The sequence below is a fragment of the Microcebus murinus genome, chromosome 4, assembly GCF_040939455.1.
Source record: "Microcebus murinus isolate Inina chromosome 4, M.murinus_Inina_mat1.0, whole genome shotgun sequence".
Lineage (NCBI taxonomy): Eukaryota > Metazoa > Chordata > Mammalia > Primates > Cheirogaleidae > Microcebus > Microcebus murinus.
Genome location: NC_134107.1, coordinates 96,072,058 through 96,093,313, shown reverse-complemented (window position 1 = coordinate 96,093,313; position 21,256 = coordinate 96,072,058). Strand labels below are relative to the sequence as shown.

Here is a 21,256-nt window from a genome sequence, read left to right as displayed (position 1 = left end):
ACCCTCAAATCTTATTCAGGACGTTTTCTTACCAAGAATTTAGATGTAAATTCAGTTTTTACATCTTGGAAAAACAAAATGAACAAAACAAAATCCTTAAGAAGGAATCATCCCTGCTGCTAAGAGACTTAACTCTGCCTGGTAACATCATAAAGAGACTAGGAATAACTTGTCAGTCTGTGAAGATAATCTCTAACAGGCAGGGCTTCAAGCTATTCTGTTAATGGAGTTACTTACTAATCTCATACTCATCTTTTCCATTCCATTCCTCTCATCTAAGCAAAGTCTCCTGACAATGTTATATTTGGAATAATGGTTAGATATGTGGGATTATCTCTTATTGTCAATTTTCCAAGAAAGTGACTTTTCAGTGCTCTAGTGTGAATTGTTTGTCCAGTTCCCCGAAAGGAATGTGGTAAAAAGAAGCTGAGAGATCCTGGCTGCAGTATTCTGGATTCTGCTAATGTTTAAGTCCCAATTTACTGAAAACTGTATGATTATATATTAATAATAAACACCAACATAGTAATATATTCACAAAAATTATCTTAGCTATCAGAAAAGAAAAAGTAGCAAATGAGGAAGGTGTGTAGACCCACCTCCTTGTGTAACACATGGGTACATGCCATTGGATGCAGCTCACTGGGCTGGACGAGTTTCTGGCACATTAGACATAGCTTACAGGTAGCTGGAGCCTGCAGAAGAGAGGAGGCACGGTCAAAAGGTAAGGAACCTCTGCCTTTTATACCCATAATTCCATCTGTTATTTCCATGTAGCAAAAAGATTTTACACTGAAAGAAATAAAACTCAAAATATAGATTCTTGCCTAAAATACTTGCATTTTCACAGTAGGGCTACCAACAACCCAACTGATAAGATGATGGTTTCTTTCTGTACTCCACTTGTAAACCTACTTCCTCCCCACATCCAGCTTCTCAATGTCCCAGTGTTCAAAGAAAAAGAGTCTTACATGTGAAGACCTTCCAGGATATGAAACTTGGGCAGAAGGCAAGAACATTGGGGTACTGATTTGGGCCAGTGGGGCAGGAAACAAGGCCCGGATCCGACCGAGTGGCTGTGGGTAGAAACATTGCCAGGGTAAGGGAAGAGAGTAACAGAGCAAATAACAAAAAGAAATCATTCATTTCCCAGTACAGCAAAGGAAGAAAGACTAGCTACCCTTGGCTAGAACGTGTCTTCCCACCCCAAATTTTTCTGAAACATGCCTCTTCCCCAACATCTCAATAGGCACAACTTCTCTCCCAAGTAGCTTTTCTTACCTGAGTACTTGCTGCCATCCGCTCATGTTCTGCCAGTCGTGCAGCTACCAGCTGGATCAGCTCCTCCATGGTCAGACCTGCCATGGTGGTACGTGCTGTCTTGATCTGCTGAAGAATGTTGGTCATCTGAGCCCTAAGAAAGAAAAATGTTGAGGGACATTTATGCAGTACCCATAGAGAATACCCACAAAACCTCATCTATTTTAACCCATAACCATTTCTCTGACAAAGGTATTTAAATTAATCCTTAAAGATACTTACTTATTGCACTGTGGGAACCGAGTCAGCAGCTTCTCCAGGATCTTCTCCAGTTTGTCTACTGGTTGGGGCCGAGGAGTTTCAGTAGAAGCCTTAACACCGCCCAAGCCTGGGGGAGGCAGGATGGAGGCGGCAGGGGGCATGTGTGGACCGTGGGGGCTGACAAGGGAACCCAAGCCAGGGCTATTTCTCCCATGTGAGCCAGGAAGGGGTGGGGAAGGCTGGTTAGGTTGGGAAAGGGCTGGGTTCAGGATTGGGAAAGACAAGGAACGGGGATCTGCACTGGGCATAACCATGGGCATTGTGACCTGCCCAATGGAGAAGGGCATCCGAGGAGCCAGAGAGGGACTGGGTTGAAACACCTGAAGCATGAAGTCTGTCTGCAGAGGGGAAGAGGTTGAGGACAAGAGAGAAAGAAAAATAAAGTTTAGGAAAATGGAGCAGAAAACAATGAGTAATTCTTGCACTGAATAGGGATGGTTCCAATATCTTCATAAAAAGAATAAGTAGAAAACTCTGTCTGCCACCAACACAGAAAGATGGACTCCCAAAGCCAGCTCTTACCTCTGATGGGGGTGGAGGCAAAGTGGGAGTAGGGATTTGAGGAAGGCTGCTCAACTTAGCTCCATTCCTCACTAGCTGGATATGACTATTAAATTGGTCCTAGAAAACAAAGAAAGGATTATCGTTTACTGATGAGCTGAGTGAGCCTCTCTAGAAAGTAAGCACCATCCATTATCAGGAAAACAAGGGGAATGGTAGGATAGGCTGTAAGTGGCAACTCGAAAGGCTACCTCCCTTTTGCCAGGTGTGTTTAGGCACGAACTAGTGCTGACTGAATGACTTCCCATTATTACACTTACCCGAACATTCTTTTTCATTATCCGAACTCCATTCAGTCTTGTCTCCCACTCCTGTTTGGAACGAACTGACTCCAGTGTTGGGGGAGTTGACCTTTCAAGAAACCAACAGGAATTTACAGAATTAAAGAAAGCCAATTTCCTAATTTGGCTATCCGAGATAGCAAAACAGTAGCTGGCTAACTGGCCTTGAGAGAAGAGGTACGAGTAGGTGCAAGAGAAGCCCAAGATTCTAAGTCCTTTGCCTCACTTTAACTCCATCATCTTTTAAACCAAGTATTTGAGAAAGAGGACCAACCACAGAGGGGGTTCTTGTTTGCCTGAAAACACCAAAGGGGACCTCCAAATTCCATGGCAGAAAGAGGAGAAATGATCATATAAGAAATCTCCAAAGACCTTTGTTATGCTTTGACAGATTAACAGATACTATTTATCCAAAAGGAAATAATATAATAAAAAGTACAAAAACATAAAACTGTAGAAGGGAAGAGTCAGAGAGTACAGAAGGTTAGAAGGTGGGAAGAGAAATCAAGGAGCAATTATTATTGCAGACAAAGATGCCCTTAAAATGCCTATGAAGATAGAATAAGTGCCAAATTTGCTGGCCTAGAATTTCAAAAACCTAAAAGAACAAACTGCAAGACAATTAAAACTCTAGAATGGAGGCCAAGCACAGCAGCTCATGCCTATAGTCCTAGTGCTTTGGGAGGCTGAGGCATAAGGATCACCTGAGCCCATGAGTTTGAGGTTGCAGTGAGCTATGATGTTGCAGTGAGCTATGATGTTGCCTGTCGCTAGCCCAGGCAACAGAGTAAGACCCCATCTCAAAAAAAACCCAAAACCAAAACAAAAAAACCTCTAGAACGGAAAGGCACTCACTTGAGGTAAGTAAGGTGCAATTCTGCCTCTTTTTCTGCTTCTTCTAGTTTCAATACCAACAACTCTTTCCGGCTCTCGAGTGATAAGATCTAAGGAAACCACACACAAAGACAATAATTTTACATATACAAAACTACCCTACCCTGAGATAGTTAAAACAAGTGTTGCTGGCTCCTCTATTACTATACCAAAAGTATATATCATCAGGAAGCCCAAAATCAAGACTTTCAAGATATCAGCTCTTCTCACCTCTGCCTTCCAGGCCCGTTCTGTCTCTTCCATGATGTTCCGATTTATTTCGCCATCCTGATTCTTGAGTCTATCCAGTTCCATTTCCCACACCTCTCTGTAAGATAAGAAATCAAGAACAAGACTAAGAAAACAAAGATAAGCTTGCTGAGGGGCACCAAGGCAAAAGTAAAACCCAAAATTGGTCTTCCAGGTACATTATAGGAACTCTTACTCTAAGTATTAACTATACATATAGATAAATAATGTTTCAGGTGGTCTGCAATTGCATAAAGGCCCTATACTTGAAAGTAAAAATGTTTACATCTCCACTTGCTAAAACAAGGTTACCTAGCACAGAAAAAGAGTTTATCTTAGAACCAAAACCCTCCACTCAAGGCAGAACGTTTTTCTATATTCTGGGGGTTCAAAATCATTATGGCCTTCTTATTTCCCAACTTGTCTTTTAATATGGGTACTGAAGAATACAGGACCAAATACAGGAGTCCACTTAATATTCATCTCTAATGCAGCAATCATAATTCACTACCAAGCACACAGATACTGGCTTACTGATTTTCTCATCTAAACATTCTTCAAAAGGAAAAAATATTCTTTCTCTTCATACCTCTGAACTTCTTTTCTTTCTTTTTTTTTCTGAGACAGAGTCCCGCTTTGTTGCCCAGGCTAGAGTGAGTGCCATGGCATCAGCCTAGCTCACAGCAACCTCAAACTCCTGGGCTCAAGCAATCCTCCTGCCTCAGCCTCCCAAGTAGCTGGGACTACAGGCATGCGCCACCATGCCCGGCTAATTTTTTTTAATATATATATTAGTTGGCCAATTGATTTCTTTCTATTTTTATAGTAGAGACGGAGTCTCGCTCAGGCTGGTTTTGAACTCCTGACCTTGAGCAATCTGCCCACCTCAGCCTCCCTGAGTGCTAGGATTACAGGTGTGAGCCACCACACCTGGCCTGAACTTCTTATTTTCATTGGTTTACTCCCTTCCTATACACTCACAGCCTCTAGAGTGTGTAAATATGAATATTACACCCCTAGAATGTAGGGAATACTCAGGAATAGGGTGACCAACTGTCTCGATTTGCCCAGTACTGAGGGATTTCCCAGGATGTGGGACTGTCAGTGATAAAACTGGGACATTTGATCACCCTACTCAGGACTGAAAAGTCCATTAAGGAACAAAGACAGCAAAATAATTTCCTTATATTATACCTGATTATAATAAGTTTATATCTGAAAGCATGGATTACCCAGATAAGTAGACAGAATATGATGAAAATATTAAAATTATTTTCACTAGATTGTAACAAGGTAAAAATAAGACAAAAAGCTTAGGAAGAGTTACATTTTAAGAGAAACATTCCCACATTTTTTCAATGAGAGAAACAATATTATTCCCCTTCTATATTTTTTAGTAATCTTACACATATGAAAGGGAACAATACACTTAGAAGTTTCTAAGGCCCTTTCCTCTCACATATTTTTGTTTTTGACCTAATTCTTCACACATCCATATTCTCTATTTCAGAGATATAAGGCTTGTGTGTGTGTGTGTGCATGTGCGTGTTACACACAAATTCATTCATTCTCTGACATTAAATTTGTCCTCTACTGACAAGGTCTACTCATCTAATAGAAATGAATAGATATGCATTTTCTTCCTTCATCTCCACATATTGTCCTTCCAAAATTAACTTTCTGTCAGAGAATGAATTTTTGAATCGTTCTTTATACAAAAGTTTATAGGTAGCTGTGTTTTCCTAGTATAACACACATTTCTCAAGTTCCAAATATATCCGAATTCTTTTATCATAAGAATATGTGAAATACATCGCAGAGGCAATCAATAATCGATCCAGCTTACTATTCACTCTTTGACAACAGGATAATGATAATGTTTTTATCATGTTTTTCATTATCATTAACATAATAATTTTTTTCTATAGATATATTTCTGTATTTTTCTATAACATTTTCTATAACATAGGTAACTATAGAAAACATGATAATGTTTTTCTATAACACAGCTCCCTTCTGTGATTGATGTTATTCTTAAAGATTATGGATGCTTACCAAACATTTCTAACTTCCATTAAATGCATTGCCAACTACAAATATACACTTACATTAGAAAAATCCTCTTAAGCCAATGGGGACATTCTACACATTCACATATGAAAAATCTTTTCCTTTGGGCATTTGGCCATATTTACCTCACTAGGATCCAACAAGACAAAAGGAACTACTAGCAACCATAACAAAAATAGTTTAAGAAATTCTTGAACACAATTATAAAAATACTCAGCCTTATCATGTTAACTAGCCTGCAACATATACATCAGATTTCACTTCATTAAAGAGTACTAAGAGCAACCCACAATAAAAACAAGCAAACAAACAAACAAACAAACACAGTTCCACATAGCAGATAGTAAAAAAGAAATCCTTGGCAGAATAGTAACCACTGGGTATATTTTAACTTTTTAAATTCTTGGCCTAATTTCTTTCAAGTCCAACGCTTCTGTTATTTTACATAGCTGGTTTTGGGTATCAATGGTTCAAATGAATGAATGCTACCAGACTGTATAATTCTGGCTTATTGTAGGTCCTGATATGTTTGTATAACTTTTAAAATTAATTTTGTTTTTGATTATGTGAATCATAAAAATTATAAAATGTTTAGAAAATATAAAACAGAAATTTCCCAACTCAACTGCTTACTGGTTACATGACCCTAGATGAGTTACTTTCTAGACCTCAGCTTTTTCATCTGAAAAATGAGTAGTATCTACATCATGGGACTGATGAGAGAGTTAACCGAGAAAACACATGTAAAAAGCTGAACACAGGTTGAACTTCCCTAATCTAAAAATCCAAAACCTGAAATGCTCTAAAATCTGAAACTTTTGGAGCACCAATATGATGCTCAAAGAAAATAATCATTGGATGAGTTGAGGTTAGGGATGCTGAACCAGTAAGTATAATGCAAATATTCCAAAATCCAAAAAAACCCCAGAAATCTGAAATGCTTCTGGTCCCAAGCATTTCAGATAATGAATACTTAGAAGTATTCAACAATTTTTTTAAAGTATTTTTAAAAAACTCAATTTCTCACAATTGTACTACTCACAAAGAATCACTATATCTTTTTCCAGTCTTATAAAGTAACTATTTTCTTATTTATGTATATATAACATATATATCCATCACATATGCTTTTCAAACAAAACTTGTGATGTTTGAACACAAATCAGTAGCATTCCTATACACTAATAACAATAAGCTGAGAGTCAAATCAGACTCAATACCATTCATAATAGCTACAAAGCAAATAAACACCTGGCTGGGTGCAGTGGCTCACGCCTGTAATCCTAGCACTCTGGGAGGCCGAGGTGGGTGGATTGCTCAAGGTCATGAGTTCAAAACCAGCTTGAGCAAGAGCAAGACCCTGTCTCTGCTATAAATAGAAAGAAATTAATTGGCCAACTAATATATATATATAGAAAAAATTAGCTGGGCATGGTGGCGCATGCCTGTTGTCCCAGCTACTTGGGAGGCTGAGGCAGGAGGATTGCTCAAGGTCATGAGTTCAAAACCAGCTTGAGCAAGAGCGAGACCCTGTCTCTGCTATAAATAAAAAGAAATTAATTGGCCAACTAATATATATATATATAAAATTAGCTGGGCATGGTGGTGCATGCCTGTTGTCCCAGCTATTTGGGAGGCTGAGGCAGGAGGATTGCCTGAGCCCAGGAGTTTGAGGTTGCTGTGAGCTAGGCTGACGCCACGGCACTCACTCTAGCCTGGGCAACAAAGTGAGACTTTGTCTCAAAAAAAAAAAAAAAAAGAAAAAGAAAAAGAAAAGAAACACGTAGGAATATACTTAACCAAGGAGGTGAAAGACCTCTACAAAGAGAACTACTATATGAAATACCAAAGAAATAGATGATACAAACAAGTGGAAAAATGTATCATGCTCATGGATCAGCAGAATCAACACTGTTAAAATGTCTACACTGCCCAAAGTGATTTACAGATTCAATGCAATTCCCATCAAAATACCAATATCGGCCGGGCGCGGTGGCTCACGCCTGTAATCCTAGCACTTTGGGAGGCCGAGGCGGGCGGATAGCTCAAGGTCAGGAGTTCGAAACCAGCCTGAGCGAGACCCCGTCTCTACCAAAAATAGAAAGAAATTAATTGACCAACTAAAAATATATATACAAAAAATTGGCCGGGCATGGTGGCACATGCCTGTAGTCCCAGCTACTCGGGAGGCTGAGGCAGGAGGATCGCTTGAGCCCAGGAGATTGAGGTTGCTGTGAGCGAGGCTGACGCCATGGCACTCACTCTAGCCTGGGCAACAAAGTGAGACTCTGTCTCAAAAAAAAAAAAAAAAAAAAATACCAATATCATATTTCACAGCTCTAGAAAAAATAATTCTATGCTTTGTGTGGAACCAGAAAATAGCCCAAATAGCCAAAGCAATCTTAAGCAAAAGGAACAAATTGGAAGATATCACATTATCAGACTTCAAACTGTACTACAAGACAAAAGTAACTAAATCAGCATGGTACTGGCACAAAAATAGAGATATAGACCAATGGAACAGAACAGAAATCCCAGATATAAAACCATCTGCACACAGCCAATTGATCTTTGAACAAAGCAGACAATAATACGCACTGGGGAAAAGAATCCATATTCAATAAATGATGTTGGGAAAATTGAATAGCCACATGCAGAAGATTGAAATAGGATCCATATCTCTCACCACTCACAAAAATTAATTCAAGATCGATAAAGAACTTAAATTTAAGACATGAAACCATAAGAAGTCTAGAAGAAAATGTGGGAAAAATTCTTCTAGATATTGGCGTAGGCAAAGAATTTATGAAGAAGACTCCAACGGCAATCACAGCAACAATAAAAAATAAATAAATGGGACTTAATTAAATTGAAATGCCTCTGTACAGCTAAGGAAATAATTAACAAAGCAAACAGACAACCTACAGAATGGGAGAAAATATTTGCAAGCTATACAGCCAATAAAGGACTAATAACCAGAATCTACAAAGAACTCAAGCATGGCCGGGCGCTGTGGCTCACGCCTGTAATCCTAGCTCTTGGGAGGCCGAGGCGGGCGGATTGCTCAAGGTCAGGAGTTCAAAACCAGCCTGAGCAAGAGCGAGACCCCGTCTCTACCAAAAATAGAAAGAAATTAATTGGCCAATTGATATATAAAAAAAAAAAAAAATTAGCCGGGCATGGTGGCGCATGCCTGTAGTCCCAGCTACTCGGGAGGCTGAGGCAGAAGGATCACTCAAGCCCAGGAGTTTGAGGTTGCTGTGAGCTAGGCTGATGCCACGGCACTCACTCTAGCCTGGACAACAAAGGGAGACTCTGTCTCAAAAAAAAAAAAAAAAAAAAGAACTCAAGCAAATCAGCAAGAAAAAAACCAAATAACCCCATTAAAAAGTAGGCAAAAGACATCAACAGAAGTTTTTCAAAAGAAGATAGACAAATGGCCAATAAACATATGGAAAAATGCTCAACATCACTAATCATCAGGGAAATGCAAATCAACACCACAATGAGATATCACCTTGCCCCAGTAAGAATGGCCTTTATTAAAAAGTCCAAAAACAGGCCGGGCATGGTGGCTCACGCTTGTAATCCTAGCACTCTGGGAGGGTGAGGCAGGAGGACTGCTTGAGCTTATGAGTTTGAGACCAGTCTGAGCGAAAGCAAAACCCCGTCTCTATTTAACATAGAAAAATTAGCCAGGCATCGTGGTGTGCACCTGTAATCCCAGCTACTAGGCAGGCTGAGGCAGAGGATCACTTGAGCCCAGGAGTTTGAAGTTACAGTGAGCTATGATCATGCCACTGCACTCCAGCCTGAGCAACAGAGCAAGACTCTGTCTCTAAAAAATAATTTAAAAATAAAAAATAAACAAAGAAAGCAAGAAAGGGAGGGAGGGAGAAAGGAAAAAGCCACTGAAACATCTTACTTCAGGTAAGTTACTGTACTGCATTAGCTAAAGAAGTACAACCTTGTACAGCTGGCATTGCTTCAGGTATGCTAGATGAAAAGTTAGTAAAATAAATTATGGTGGTGCCACTTTTTAATGATACAGTAAATCATCAAAATCAAGAGTTTGCTGCAAATTTAAAAAGTTAGTGAAAATCTCATCTGTGGAATTATAATTTTGCTTTACAAATGGACACATCTACAGACATGGCGAGACTTAATATATACATATATATATATTTTGAGGCAAGGTTTCTCTATGTTGCTCAGGCTGGCCTCAAACTCCTGGGCTCAAGAGACCCTCCTGCCTCAGCCTCCCCACGTGAGGTGCCTGTAGTGTCCTACAGGCACCTCACCACCATACTCTGGCTGGACTTGCTATTTTGTTTCTGCTACTGGCACCAACAAATCATCAAAGGCAATGATGCGTATGAATACTTAGCAACAAACACAAGTGATGCTCACATAATCCAAGCAGAATAACTTTTCTGAATCCCAGTTTATCCTAGAACAACTATATTGACGTTTACAGTGTACTTAGGATGTAAAAATTATAGTGGCTAAAAACATTACCACCCTATACAAATCAAGGAAGTGGCACCCAATTATACTACTAGTTGTATTCTTTATTGCACATGCTTAAAGTTGGCAGGGGGAAGCCAATTTTACTTAAGGATGTTCTGATGAAGGTGTGAAAAATACTAATTTTATTAAATCTCAACCGTTAAATATACATCTTTTTAGTATTTTGTGTGATAAAATATTACATGACAAAATACAACAGTCCCAAGGAAAACCACTTGTGAGACTGAGTTGTAAGCTAAACTAACCTTTTTTTAAAAGAACATCATTTTTACTTAAAAGAATCATTGAAAGACAAACCAAAGTTATTAGAAATTGAGTATCTGGTAGATGTGTTCTTGAAAAATCAATGCAGTAATTCTGTTATTTCAAAGAAAAAAACTGACAGCATTTATTTTTCCAAGCAAAAATCAGAATTTTGGAAAATCTATACCTGCCAATATAAGCTTGAGGGCCTTCTTTTTTTTTTTTTTTTTTTTTTTTTTTTTGATACAGAGTCTTGCTTTGTTGCCCAGGCTAGAGTGAGTGCCGTGGCGTCAGCCTAGCTCACAGCAACCTCAAACTCCTGGGCTCAAGCAATCCTTCTGCCTCAGCCTCCCGAGTAGCTGGGACTACAGGCATGCACCACCATGCCCAGGTAATTTTTTCTATATATATTAGTTGGCCAATTAATTTCTTTCTATTTATAGTAGAGACGGGGTCTCGCTCAGGCTGGTTTCGAACTCCTGACCTAGAGCAATCCGCCCACCTCAGCCTCCCAGAGTGCTAGGATTACAGGCATGAGCCACCATGCCCGGCTGAGGGCCTTCTAATACTTAAATATTCTGATGAGAAAACAGTGATACAAACAAATGTGATTCTTTAAATATTGTATAATAAGGAGAGTTGGTAGAAATATATATATTATATAAAAAATTATTTCAACACTTAGAATATCTACATAACTCTTAATCAATATTTTCTAAATTATCAATGCACTGTGTTACCAAATCAATTTCAGGACCCACTCAGAACCACAGAGTTGGTACAAAGATTATTTTAAGGTGAAGACATTTAAGATTTAACAGATGCAGAAAAAAGCCTTCCTGGGAAGATAGGAGCTTCCCTTATCTGACTAAAAGCAGCAACTTCTGGGAAGTAAGGCTGTCATAAATTCCTCTTCAAGGCAGATACTCCCAGAAAGGAAAATATAAATGAAACCTACCACAAATCCCTTCCCCAGGGCAGTTTTATGGCCCTGAAGATCGAGAAACCATTCATACTATAGACTAACATTATCACAAACTTTATCTCCTATTTGTTCTCCTGAAAACCCATTTATCTTTCCAAAAAGTTCCCCAAGTATGCTTTTTCCTTCCTTCTAATAAGTCATTTTTTCCCCTTAAGTGCCTTTTTCCTCTCTTCTTTTCACCTAATAAGACGGTATATTAGCCTCAAATTCTAACCATTCCTTTGATTTACTTGCCACTGAGTTCTCCTATGTGTATGTATACTACACCTATAAATATACTCTTAATTTTTCTCCTGTTAATCTTTTGTCAGTTTAATTTGCAGGCCCTAGTCACTAAACATAAAAGTGTAGAAAGGGGCAGGGTGTGGTTGCTCATGTCTATAATCCTAACACTCTGGGAGGCCAAGGTGGGAGGATCACTTGAGGCCAGGAGTTTGAAAGCAGCCTGGGCAACATACTGAGACCTGCCCCCCCATCTCTTAAAAAAAAAAAAAAAAATTAGCTGAATGTGGTGGTACACACCTGTAGTCCAAGCTACTCAGGAGGCTGAGCCAGGAGGACTACTTGAGCCCAAGAGTTTGAGGTTGCAGTGAGTTACGATTATGCCACTGCACTCTATCTTCAAAAAAAAAAAAAGACTTTCCTCCTCTATACATAGGAAAATGATTTATTTAAAATTCAAGGTAGGCTAGGGTGGTGGCTCATGCCTGTAATCCTAGCACTCTGGGAGGCCAAGGCGGGCAGATTGCTCGAGGTCAGGAGTTCAAAACCAGCCTGAGCAAGAGCGAGACCCCGTCTCTACTATAAATAGAAAGAAATTAATTGGCCAACTAATATATATAGAAAAACTTAGCTGGGCATGGTGGCACATGCCTGTAATCCCAGCTACTTGGGAGGCTGAGGCAGAAGGACTGCTTGAGCCCAGGAGTTTGAGGTTGCTGTGAGCTAGGCTGATGCCACAGCACTCACTCTAGCCTGGGCAACAAAGCGAGACTCTGTCTCAAAAAAAAATAAAATTCAAGGTAAACCAATGGATTTTAATGTAACAGTACAAAAAGTGTATTGATACGGTTTCAGATCCTGCAATGCAACTTAACTTTAAAAAAACTACTGTGTGTCAAGTTTTGGAGTAGTAGCAAAGTATATTCACAATTGTCTTTAAAACCTATTAAAATACTCCTTGCTTTACCAACTACATATTTGCGTATTGCCAGATGTTCTTTATATACTTCAACCAAAACAATATATTGCAATCAATTAAATGCAGCAGATAGGAAAATTAAGCTTCTTCCATTAAAGAGATTTACAAAAATGTAAATGATATCATTCTTCTATCTAAGTTGATTTTTATTTGGAAAATAATTATTTTTCATTAAAAATATGCTATTTATCTTAAAAATTGGTTTATTATTGTTGCTTTTAAATAAGTTAATCCATAAATATTAAATTTTTTCTCAGTTTTAATTTCTCGTTCAGTAAATATTATTAGTTAAAATCTACATAAACAAAAACTCTTTAGAGTACTTGTTAATTATCAAGAGTATAAAGGAGTCCTGAGACCAAAATATTTCAGCATCTCTAATCTACTACATTCCCTTCTCAACTCCACCCACTTGGATAATTTTTAGCATCTGGTTATATTCCTTATTCTCTACCCTTTACAATATCCTTTGTGACTTTAATATACATGTATTTATGATCCATCTGACACTAAGATCTTGGAATTCTTCTTCCTCCTAAACTTCATATCTTGACAATCATCTACCAGCAAAGCCACTCCCTGAACCTCATGAATACGCAGATGGTCCACATGCAAAACCTCAAACTTTGTTCTGTCATTCTCTGACCACAACTTCCTCTCTACCCACCATTCCAATCCTTCACAAGGAATGAACGCGCACTGATCACCTACTGTGCTACTCAGGTCTTTAACTTCATTTCTAGCTCCTTTTTTCCTAATGTTTCCTACACATACTGGCACAGTATGTGCCTGTAATATCCTGCAAATATTCAAATATTTGCAGATTTATATTCAAATATCTTCAAATATCCAAATATTCAAATTTAACCTGTCCAGAATAGAATTAGAATTCTTCTTCTGCCTATGATGGAGTACCAGGGATCAAATTTACCATCTAGCCTTAAAGAACTAAAAAACTGGGCAAAACACAAAATAATGTTTTCAAACACTGGACAACAGGCAGCACAGGACTGTGATCATTGAGAAAAGGGACACAAATGAAGACAGCCCTACAACTGCCCCAGCTTACTGCCTGGAGGTAGTTTCCAGTCTGCAGCACAGGGACTGAATGCAGAACTGGCATTGCTGCTGAATTAAGGAGACAAAGACAGGGGTTCAGACAGGCGAAGGTGGCTAGAATTTTGAGGGAATAGTTCAAAGAGAAGAGGCTTTCTTCTTGGCCTTGTTGGGGCACAGAAAATGATACCCCAAAATATGCTTTGGCATGTTGAGTGCTTTGAATTAAAGAAAACTGCAAGACCTCAGAAATAAGTCTCAGAACCAAGGCCTCTCTGATTCTGTTTCTTTCTAGAAGCAGCAGAAGGAACTCTTCTGAAATTCCGTATCCGACTATGAAAACTTCTCTGCAAAACAAATGCAACTGTTTTAAGACCCCTCCCTAGGAATCTCATCAAATATAACCAGGAAAGATTAACCACAGGAGAAGACATTAGAAGTCGTTGCCACGTCCAGACAGACTTTTTATCTACAGATACTCCTCGACTTACAATGTAGTTACATCCCAATAAACATACTGTAAGTTAGACTTGATTTTCAACTTTCGATATTTCCAACTCAGTGTGGTTTATCCAAACCTGACCCCATCATAAGTTGAGGAGCATAATGAATGTATATAACTTCTGCAACATCATAAAGTTGAAAAATTAAGTCTAACCATTGTAAATTGGGGACCATCTGTATTTTTCTGAGAGCAGTTCAGAGATTACCCAGGAGACTTAATCTGCATATTATGACAGCCTTTGTTCACAGTGATGTTCTACCCCTCACCTTCCCACTCACTACCTCCCCCAGAACTCCTCCCCTGGGAACTTTGTCTTAGGCCATGTTCTTTGAACTCATTCTTTTCACTAGAAAATCATTTACTCCTACAACTTCCATCTTTTTTTCCCTTATGAAGAAGGGAATATAAGCATCTGGACCCCACTGAGTAATCATTCTCCTGCAATGCCACTATGCTTCTGCAAATTAACACATTAACTGCCACGGCAGTTATATTTAACATACCCTAGTTTTGACCCTGGGGCTGTGTGAAGCATATATAAAATTTTACTTGTTGCTGTTTTTATTGTTATAATTAATATTGAGAATTTGATTCTTAAAATGTGGATTAAATGAACAGAAGTCAATAAATTTCATTTTTCTATTTACATTTACCTTTAAATTACACTCAAAGTTTTTTCTGTGTTTTTGCAATAAAACACTGAGGCCCCAAAGAAAAGTTTCTGTTTTTGTGTGTGTGTGTGTGGCAGTGAATGTGGTAAGTGAATTTTGTATGCCTTTTTCTCCTATTAATCTGCTTTTTCCAGTTAATTTTCAGCAAACTTTCAGAGAAGCTTTTCCCTCTTCAACCTTAGTCTCCCAAACCTACAAAACATTCCCAAGAGAAACTAAAGAAGAAAAAGAGCAATATTCCATGTTCTTTATCAGAATATCTCAATATTGTTAAAATGTTAATTGCCCACAAATTGATCTACAGATTCAATATAAACCAAATCAAATTCCAAGTAGGCTTTTTGTAAAAACCAACAATCTGATTCTAAAATTTATACGGAAATAAAAACTATCTAGAATATTCAAAACAGTTTTGAAAAATAAGATATACCTGATTTCAATATCTACTATGCAGATACAAGGAAAAAGACATAGATTCATGTAATAAAATAAAAACAGGAATAGAGCCACACTTATGTGGTGTAAGGGCAAATATTTAATACAAACTAAAAAATAAAAGACTTGGGCTAGATACAGTGCTTCATGCCTGTAATTCCAGTATTTGGGGAGGCCAGGGTGGGAGGATCACTTGAGGGCGAGAATTCAATACCAGGCTGGGCAACACAGCAAGACCCTGTCTCCACCAAAAAAAAAAAAGAGAGAGAGAATTCTTCCAGTTGAAAATAACAGAAGAGACTCTCCTTACTCCCCCAACCTTTTCTTTCAAAGTTTCTTTTGCTATCCTTTTCAAGTATATATAAACCATCATAAAGGCTAAAAATAGTCACACAAATCAGGAATGTTTCCTCAAGGACCTGGAAGCCATCTTTTTGAAGTGCAAACAACAAAGGAGACAGTGCCCTTATCTCCTAGTTTCTGTGGAAGGGTAAGAGCCTGACTTCAGTAAGGCACCTTGCTCCAATTGCAAAACTACCTCCTGTCATAGAGAAAGGAGAAGTTTATTTCTCCTTCAAACTAAAGCAAACATAGGTGGTCTCCACAATTACCATGATAAAGTTAGGAAAAACTATGTGAGACAAATGGTACTTATTGTTTATCTTGAAAGCATGTATGTAAATGGGTTATATCTGCTTGGCTATATTAGGAGGTAAGATTGCATCCATCTTTGCAATCTCTCAGTGGATTGCCTGTGATGTACATCACATCTGGTTTAATGTTTATTCAGTCTGGGTTAAGAGAAGATTTTCCTTTTTTAAATTGTATTTCCCCAACAGTGGTCATTTTATTTTCCACAAAAGTGCCAAGGTAACTCAATGGGACAAAAATAGTCTTTTCAATAAATATTGCTGGAAAAGATAGTCTTATCAACATTTATATGCCAAAAAAAAAAAAAAGAACCTTGTGCCATATCAAAAACTTAACTCAAAATGGATCATAGAACTAAATGTAAAAGTTAAACTATAATATTAATATATAAACCTTCTTGAAGAAGGTGATCTCGGGTTAAGCAAAAATTTGTTATTCTTTTTTTATTTATTATTAAGTAATTTATTTATTGAAACAGTGTCTCGCTCTGTTGCCCAGGCTGAGTACAGTGTCCATCAACTAGTGAAGATATAAGCAAATTTGATATAATCTCAAATTTAGCTCACTATAACCTTGAACTCCTGGGCTCAAGCGATCCTCCCACTTCAGGCTCCAAAGTAGTTGGAACTATAGCCACACATCACCATACCCAGCTAATTTTTTAAAAAATTTTTTGCAGAGATGGGGTCTTACTGTGTTGCTCAGGCTGGTCTCAAACTCCTAGCCTCAAGCAATCCTCCCACTTTGGCCTCCCAAAGCACTGGAATTACAGGTGTGAGCCACTATGCCTAGCCTCTAATTTCTTTCTTTATTTACTTTGTTAGAGATGAGGTCTTATTCTGTCACCCAGGCTAGAGTGCAGTGGTGTGATCATAGTTCATTGCAGCTTCAAACTCCTGGGCTCAAGTATTCCTCCTGCCTCAGCCTCCCGAGTAGCTAGGACTACAGGCACAAACCACCATGCTAATTTTTAAACATTTTTTCTTAGAGATGGGGGTCTCATTATAGTATCCAGCTGGTCTCAAACTCCTGGCCTCAAGTGATCCTCCCACCTCAGCCTCCTGAGTAGCTGGCATTACAGGCAGAGCCATCAGGCACAGCAGGCAAAGATTTCTTAGGACACAAAATACACGAAGCACAAAAGAAAAACACTGGCAAACTAGAGTTCATCCAAATATTAACTTTTTTTTTTTGAGGCAGTGTCTCACTCTGTTGCCATGGCTAGAGTGCCGTGGTGTCAACCTAGCTCACAGCAACTTCAAACTCCTGGTCTCAAGCAATCCTACTGCCTCAGCCTCCCAAGTAGCTGGGACTACAGGCATGCGGCCATCATGCCCGGTTAATTTTTTCTATATATTTTTAGTTGACCAATTAATTTCTTTCTATTTATAGTAGAGACGCGGTCTCACTCTTGCTCAGGCTGGTTTCCAACTCCTGACCTTGAGCAATCCACCTGCCTTGGCCTCCCAGAGTGCTAGGATTACAGGCGTGAGCCACCACGCCCAGCCAAAATATTACCTGTTGTGCTTCAAAAGACAGTTACAAAAATTCAAGGGCAAGTGACAAACTGAGAGAAAATACCAGTGAAATACATATCTGATAAAAGAACTTGTACAAAGAATATATAAAGAACTCTTACAATTCGCTAGTTAGAAGACTGAGGGGAGAGGATTGCTTGAGTCCATGAACTCATAACTCAATCAGACAAGATGTTTTAAGTGGGCAAAATATTTGAATAGACACTTGACCAAAAAAGAAAAGGCAAATAAGGGCATGAAAAGATGCTCAACATTAACAGTCAGTAGAGAAATGCAAATTAAAACCACAATGAGATACCACTACACATTTATTAGAATGGCTAAAATTAAAGACTGATATATCAAGTCTTGGTGAGGACACAGAACAACTGGAATGCTTACACACTGCTGGCAGAAATGTAAAACTTTAGAAAACTGGTAGTTTCCTATAAAGTTAAGCAAACATATGGCCAAATAATCCCATTTGCAGACATTTATCCAAGGAGAAAGAAAATATGTCAACATAAAAATTTGTACTTGATGACTGGGCGCAGTGGCTCACGCCTGTAATCCTAACACTCTGGGAGGCCAAGGCGGGTGGATTGCTCGAGGTCAGGAGTTCAAAACCAGCCTGAGCAAGAGCGAGACCCCGTCCCTACTATAAATAGAAAGAAATTAATTGGTCAAATAATATATATAGAAAAAATTAGCTGGGCATGGTGGCACATGCCTGTAGTCCCAGCTACTTAGGAGGCTGAGGCAGGAGGATTGCTTGAGCCCAGGAGTTTGAGGTTGCTGTGAGCTAGGCTGACGCCACGGCACTCACTCTAGCCTGGGCAACAAAGCGCGGCTCTGTCTCAAAAAAAAAAAAAAAAAGATTTGTACTTGAATAGTCAGAGCAGTTTTATTCATAACAGACAAAAAAATGGAAACCACAAAAATGTCTGTCAAGGCCGGGCGCGTAATCCTAGCTCTGTAATCCTAGCTCTCTGGGAGGCCGAGGCGGGTGGATTGCTCGAGGTCAGGAGTTCAAAACCAGCGTGAGCAAGAGCGAGACCCCGTCTCTACTATAAATAAAAAGAAATTAATTGGCCAACTGATATATATATAAAAAAATTAGCCGGGCATGGTGGCACATGCCTGTAGTCCCAGCTACTCGGGAGGCTGAGGCAGAAGGATTGCTTGAGCCCAGGAGTTTGAGGTTGCTGTGAGCTAGGCTGACGCCACGGCATTCACTCTAGCCTGGACAATAAAGCGAGACTCTGTCTCAAAAAAAAAAAAAAAAAAAAATGTCCGTCAACTAGTGAAGATATAAGCAAATTTGATATAATCTTACAATGGAATGCTACTCAGCAATAAAGAGGAATTAACTACTGTTACATACAATGACATTGATGGATCACACTCTCATTGGTTTACATATTGACTATGGCTGCTTTCATGTTAGAACAGCAGAGTTGAATAGCTAGAACAGAGACTGTATGGCTTCTGCAAAGACTAAAATATTTACTATATGGCAGTCAACTCTTTCCCACCACCCTGAGCCACTGGCAATCACTGATCTGCTTTCCCTCACTATAGTTTCGTCTTTTGTCCTAAATAAGAAATAGACATAACAGATACTGTATGATTCTATTCACATGAAGTTCTAGAAAAGGTGAAACTATGTACAGAAAGCAGATCAGTGGTTGCCAGTGCCTTAGGGTGGAAGAGGCAATTGACTATAAAGTTCATGAAAGAGCTTTTTGGGGTGATGGAAGTATTTTATACCATGACTGCAGTGGTGGTTACATGACTGCATACATTTGTCAAAACTCATCATTTGAATTTTATTGTATATAAAGTATACCTCCATAAAGCTGAGTTAAAATATAGAATTTACAACTTCCACCCACCAAACCACTGCCCTAAACTGCTCCATCTCCTACATTTACCATATCTATCATCCCAGACATCTCACTGTCATTACTCCTCTTCTCCCTCAGCCCCTACCTCTAAGTAATCAACAAATCTCATCAATCCTACCTAAGAAAGCCCCTCTTTTCTGTTACTTTGCCAATTGGATCAGGCCTTCATTTTATCTCACTGGGACTCTAACAGTCTTCCTGATACCAGTTTACTTGTACTTTAGCCTATCTAACTTAACAGAGCCAGAATTAGCACTGTAAAAAATAACTCTAGAGATCTTCTACTTCTATTAATAGCAAAGGCAGAGTTGTTCCTAACAGACCAACTATCATGTAGGTAAAACAAAACAAAACTCTAAATTCTAAGCAAAATGTAAACAAGTACCTATTTGGAGCTTTAGAGAGCAAACAAGAACCAAGCAAACAAACTGAAGAGGATATGACAATTGAGAAAAGTGAATTATCACTGCTGTTTCCTGTTTATTATGGTTATACATCTGGGCAAACCCCAGCCAGCTCCACACTGATGGCAAAGCTCATATAGAAATCTTGTAGCCTTCGTAACTGAAGAACCAAACAGCAAAATTGGGCACTACCAATAAACAGCTGGAAAATTAGAGGAAAATCTTAAAAAGGACAGTGCCATGGATAGAGAGCCCCAGATTCTGCATAAAAATCTTCCCGAATCTCTGGCTGATCTGTGAACCATGCACACACAGAGGACACTTCAAGGAACCCAGCTATGGCTAAACGAACTGAACAGAGATCATAGGTACTGCCTACGAAACAAAAGTACAAAATTTAACCCCAGCCAAGGTAACAGGCTGATAAAACAAATATTTTAAGAAATCAAGGCATTTTGGGGGAATATAAGAGAATCCAGAGTCTCTACAATGTATTAATCACCATATTCAAGATACAAACTGAATGGCAAACTACAGCTCATGGGTCAAATCCAGCCTGCCACCTATTTTTGTAAATAAAGCTTTACTAGAAATAGCCACTCTCATTTGTTTACATATTGACTACGGCTGCTTTCATGTTACAACAGCAGAGTTAAATAGCTAGAACAGAGACTGTATGGTTTTTGCAAAGACTAAAATATTAACTACACGGCGGTCAACTCTTTCCCACCACCCTGAGCCACTGGTAATCACTGATCTGCTTTCCCTCACTATAGTTGTGTCTTTTCTAGAACTTCATGTAAACAGAATCAAACAGTATATATTTTGTGTCTAGTCTCTTGTTTAGAATAATGCTGCTGATTGCTGACTCTTGGTCAAGAAACAAAGCAATTGATAGGTAAGGATTCTAAGGTGATTAAGATATTGGAATTACAGGCAAGGATTCTAAAGCATCTATTAGGTTGGTGCAAAAGTAATTGTAGTGTTAGTTAGCACTGTTGAAATTTGCCATTTGATATTGGAATACATTCTTAAATAAATGTAGTTACATTATACATCTTTTTAATGTCCATTTCTAGCTTTAGGTTTTTTGCTAATGACTTATAACTATTTACTTTATATTTATTTTAGACTATGTAAATGACGTTAGACAAAAAGAAAATTCGAGCGATTTTCTTATTCAAGTTCAAAATGGGTTGTAAGGCAGCCGAGACAACTTGCAACATCAACAATGCATTTGGGGCCGGGCATGGTGGCTCACGCCTGTAATCCTAGCACTCTGAGAGGCTGAGGCGGATGGATCGCTCGCTCAAGGTCAGGAGTTCGAAACCAGCCTGAGCAAGAGTGAGACCCCCGTCTCTACTAAAAATAGAAAGAAATTAATTGGCCAACTAAATATATATAGAAAAAACCAGCTGGGCATGGTAGTACATGCCTGTAGTCCCAGCTATTCGGGAGGCTGAGACAGGATTGCTTGAGCCCAGGAGTTTGAGGTTGCTGTGAGCTAGGCTGACACCACAGCACTCTAGCCCAGGC

General features: G+C 38.9%; 1 protein-coding gene across 3 annotated transcripts in view; it reads right to left on the bottom strand.

Annotated features, from left to right (window-relative positions):
• The window catches only part of RNF214 (ring finger protein 214), a 57,319-nt gene that overhangs the window by 8,229 nt on the left and 27,834 nt on the right, over window positions 1-21,256 (bottom strand). For all 3 annotated transcript variants that reach the window (XM_012773667.3, XM_012773670.2, XM_012773668.2), the window contains 8 exons: window positions 3,528-3,624; window positions 3,279-3,367; window positions 2,403-2,493; window positions 2,104-2,202; window positions 1,543-1,919; window positions 1,282-1,414; window positions 972-1,076; window positions 600-695 (listed from right to left, as the gene is read on the bottom strand). In XM_012773667.3, coding sequence (XP_012629121.1) covers window positions 600-695; window positions 972-1,076; window positions 1,282-1,414; window positions 1,543-1,919; window positions 2,104-2,202; window positions 2,403-2,493; window positions 3,279-3,367; window positions 3,528-3,624 — 1,087 coding nt within the window. The remainder of the gene's footprint in view (window positions 1-599; window positions 696-971; window positions 1,077-1,281; window positions 1,415-1,542; window positions 1,920-2,103; window positions 2,203-2,402; window positions 2,494-3,278; window positions 3,368-3,527; window positions 3,625-21,256) is intronic.